This window comes from Sinocyclocheilus rhinocerous, unplaced genomic scaffold (genome assembly GCF_001515625.1).
Source record: "Sinocyclocheilus rhinocerous isolate Xijiao unplaced genomic scaffold, SAMN03320098_v1.1 scaffold504, whole genome shotgun sequence".
In the NCBI taxonomy this organism is placed as follows: domain Eukaryota; kingdom Metazoa; phylum Chordata; class Actinopteri; order Cypriniformes; family Cyprinidae; genus Sinocyclocheilus; species Sinocyclocheilus rhinocerous.
Genome location: NW_015645076.1, coordinates 324,550 through 327,868, shown reverse-complemented (window position 1 = coordinate 327,868; position 3,319 = coordinate 324,550). Strand labels below are relative to the sequence as shown.

Sequence of the window (3,319 nt, the reverse complement as noted above, 5' to 3'; positions counted from 1 at the left end):
TATAGAGGTATATACAATCGTTCTAGCGCGAAAGAGGTTCTTTATTGTGGTGCAGCCTGGAGAACTGGACCAATCTGTCCTCCTGATGCGCTCAAGCGCTTCCTGATAATGGGGTGTGTGTATTTTTCAAGAGGCCGGAGAACCCCAACCATCACCATAAGGTCCTGTTAGTTATGTATTACAGTGTATTAACGTGTTAGTTAATTATTATAAAGTGTTACCTAAATAATGTATTTCGAGCGTTCACTTAAAAAAATATATGAATTTTTTTCATATATTTGAAAAAATATATGAAATTTATTTTCAATAAATATTCCCCAAAAGTGAAACATATGATTGATCACACTTACAAATCAAGAATTTTGCAAGTCATTACAAGTAATATTGTTTAGGCAGGTGGAAGCTTCATTCACACTCAAAAACTGGAACAAATAAATAAACAAACTGAGCCACAAAGTTTTCAAATTGGGGTCCAGTGACCCCACAATGGGGTACTAAAAAATAATGCACATATAATTTTGTACTCGTGTATTTATTATTTACTTTATTTATTTGTAAAGATGTATTTTTTTTTATTAATGTATATTTATTTATTTAGTTATTTGTAAATGTTTTTTATTTTCTGTATATTTATTTATTTATTTTTTCATTATTTATATGGTAAAAAAACACACTTTTTTTCATTTAACCAACAGTAAAGTAACTGCATAAAAGTTTTTTTTTAGAATATATTATATTATTTTATAATATTATTTTAATAAACATTGTAATATTATTTTGCATATGGCTACAAAAAACATTTAACACGTAAAATGCAGTGCAAAGCTGTGTAGGGACACAAATTTATCAATATATTTAAATGACCCATCTGATTGAACCGATAATCGGACTTTCCAGAGGAAGTGGACATGTAGGCTAACACATTTGATTAGTTTGCTCAATCCTATTTCCCATTACAAAAAAAAATAAAAAATAGATGTGGTAGATTTGTCACGTTATACTTATTGGGAAAAGTAGCATATTCCTGGAAAGTCATGAAGTCTCGATGGCACTTTGAACAAAGGAGTATTATCACTCAAATACTGTAACAAAATAAAACTTTTAGTTTGTGTGAACCTATACTGTGCCAGTTTATTAGTAGAGGAGACTGTGGTAAGTTGTCACACTTTGTATTAGATTAAACATTAAACAACAAAAAGAAGTCGGTTTCTGCAGAAACACATTAAAAGAGACCATATAGTCTTGTCAACTGAAAAAAAAAGTTTCCACCTGTATTTCCAAGTAAAAAGTTGCAGTTTATTTTGCGTTAATCTTTTGGGTCTGTGGCGATAAGTTGTCGCATAGAAAACCTGCTGGGTTTTTTTGACAATGAAATATAAAAGCATAACAATCAGATTTACAATAGCTAGATTGCTATCAAAGATTGCTATCAAATAGCACACCTAGGTTCCTAACTGATGACGAAGAATTAACAGAGCAGCCATCAAGTGTTAGACAGTGTTTTAGTTTATTACATGCAGAGGTTTTTGGTCCAATAATTAAAACCTCTGTTTTTTTTTGTTTTTTTTTCCAGAATTTAGCAGTAGGAAATTACCTCTGTTTTTTTCCCCCCAGAATTTAGCAGTAGGAAATTACTAGTCTTCCCGTTTTTTATATCAACTATGCATTCTGTTTGTTTTGCGAACTCATTTTTCATTGGGTCGCGAATAAATATAAAGCTGAGTATCATCAGCATAACAGTGAAAGCTAACACCATGTTTCCTGATAATATGTGAAAAGCAGCAGTCCTAGTACTGAGCCTTGTGGTACTCCATACTGTACTTGTGATCAAGACCCAAGAGTGAGAGGATATCCTGTTTACAACAGTTAAACCTTATTTGGTCAAAAAGAAGTGAAGTGATCTCCAAGCCTTATATTATTTATAAATAACTGTTTGTTTGTTTTTCGTTCCAGTGAAACACTGCTAGCCAGTGTTAAAAATGAATCACAAGGTTTTTTGGAAGTGGTTGAAGAAGAGAGAGCAGTTTTATTTCACTTTTATATATATGTGTGTGTGTATATATATATATGATGTTGTGAGTTTGGAGAATCCTTTTAGCAAAGCAAAAAAAAAAGAAGACAAAATTAGTAAATATCTTAAATATAAAAAACAAATGCTGCAAATTAGTACAAAATAATTTTATTAAAAAATATAATAAATAAATACATAAATATAAATACAACACTCAACACTTATGTGAACAACACTCAATATTGAACAAACTGTTTTAAACATAAATAAAAAAGTAGGACTGTGCCCATCGGTACAGGTTAAAATGTCAGATGTGGCCATATCATTCATATCTTCATTCTCAACTTCACAGATGACCTTGACATTCATGGGGCTTTGCTGCAAAACAAAAAGGTATTTATTTAATAACATGGTTACGTCCTTGACAAATATGATGAGACCTGATACTTGTACTTTTTTATAACTTTGGACATCTCAAACACATGGTGAGGATTTACTGACACTTACTTGGCAATGATCTTCTCAATGACCTTCTTAACCCAGGGTGCAGTAGGGTCCAGACAGATCTCTTTCCCAGATATCTTCAGGGTGGCACTGTGTTAAAAATAAGTAGAAAACCCAATAAGAACCCTATTTGTGACGTTACTGCATTAATCTGGATCATTATGGATTATGGAGTTTGTAATTTGTAAGTGTTATAGCATTACTAGTGTGAAACTCACACGATATCTGTGTCTTTACAGTGTGAGCTTGGAGGGAAGAGCTCCACACTCTGTTTTCCAATGCGTCGACTCTCAGTTTCAATGCAGCGACAGCGTGGATCTACACCCAGACCTCTATGACCCATTCCTGAAAGCAAAATAATAAGTTAATGTTTGATCACATACATGCATGACTTAAAAGTGCATTTGTACTAACTATGGTTAATGATTACCAAGAAATATTACTAACTATTGCAATTCACTTACCTTCACCAATGGTCCGGAATCCAAGGGAAATGGTAACAGAGACTAAAAAGATTTTGCAGTGCATTCTGTCCAAGTGAAACTTTGATTTACAAATGGAAACTAACAAAAAGTAAATCTAGTTTGGTTGCGAGATGCTAGAGGCGTTCAGATCTGGTGAATAATGTCCACATTGTGGAACTTGCAGCTCTTTTAAAGCTCCGTCCTGGATATGAGTCAGAGAGTTGCGCAATATTTCGAGTCTTGAATATTTCAGGCTGGGAAAGTTTGTGCTGATGTCACGAGTAGGCCTATGTGAGTCTCAACATGTCATTCATACGCAGGCCTGGCGCCAGAGGGGGTA

General features: G+C 33.3%; 1 protein-coding gene across 1 annotated transcript; it reads right to left on the bottom strand.

Annotated features, from left to right (window-relative positions):
- Positions 1-2,188: 2,188 nt before the first annotated feature.
- Positions 2,189-3,127, bottom strand: LOC107705537 (interleukin-8-like). The gene is made up of 4 exons (XM_016508846.1): positions 2,980-3,127; positions 2,734-2,860; positions 2,519-2,605; positions 2,189-2,389 (listed from the first exon to the last, which is right to left on the bottom strand). The coding sequence occupies exons 1-4, from the start codon at positions 3,041-3,043 to the stop codon at positions 2,377-2,379; spliced, it is 291 nt and encodes a 96-aa protein (XP_016364332.1). The 5' UTR covers positions 3,044-3,127; the 3' UTR covers positions 2,189-2,376.
- Between the last annotated feature and the right edge of the window lie 192 nt (positions 3,128-3,319).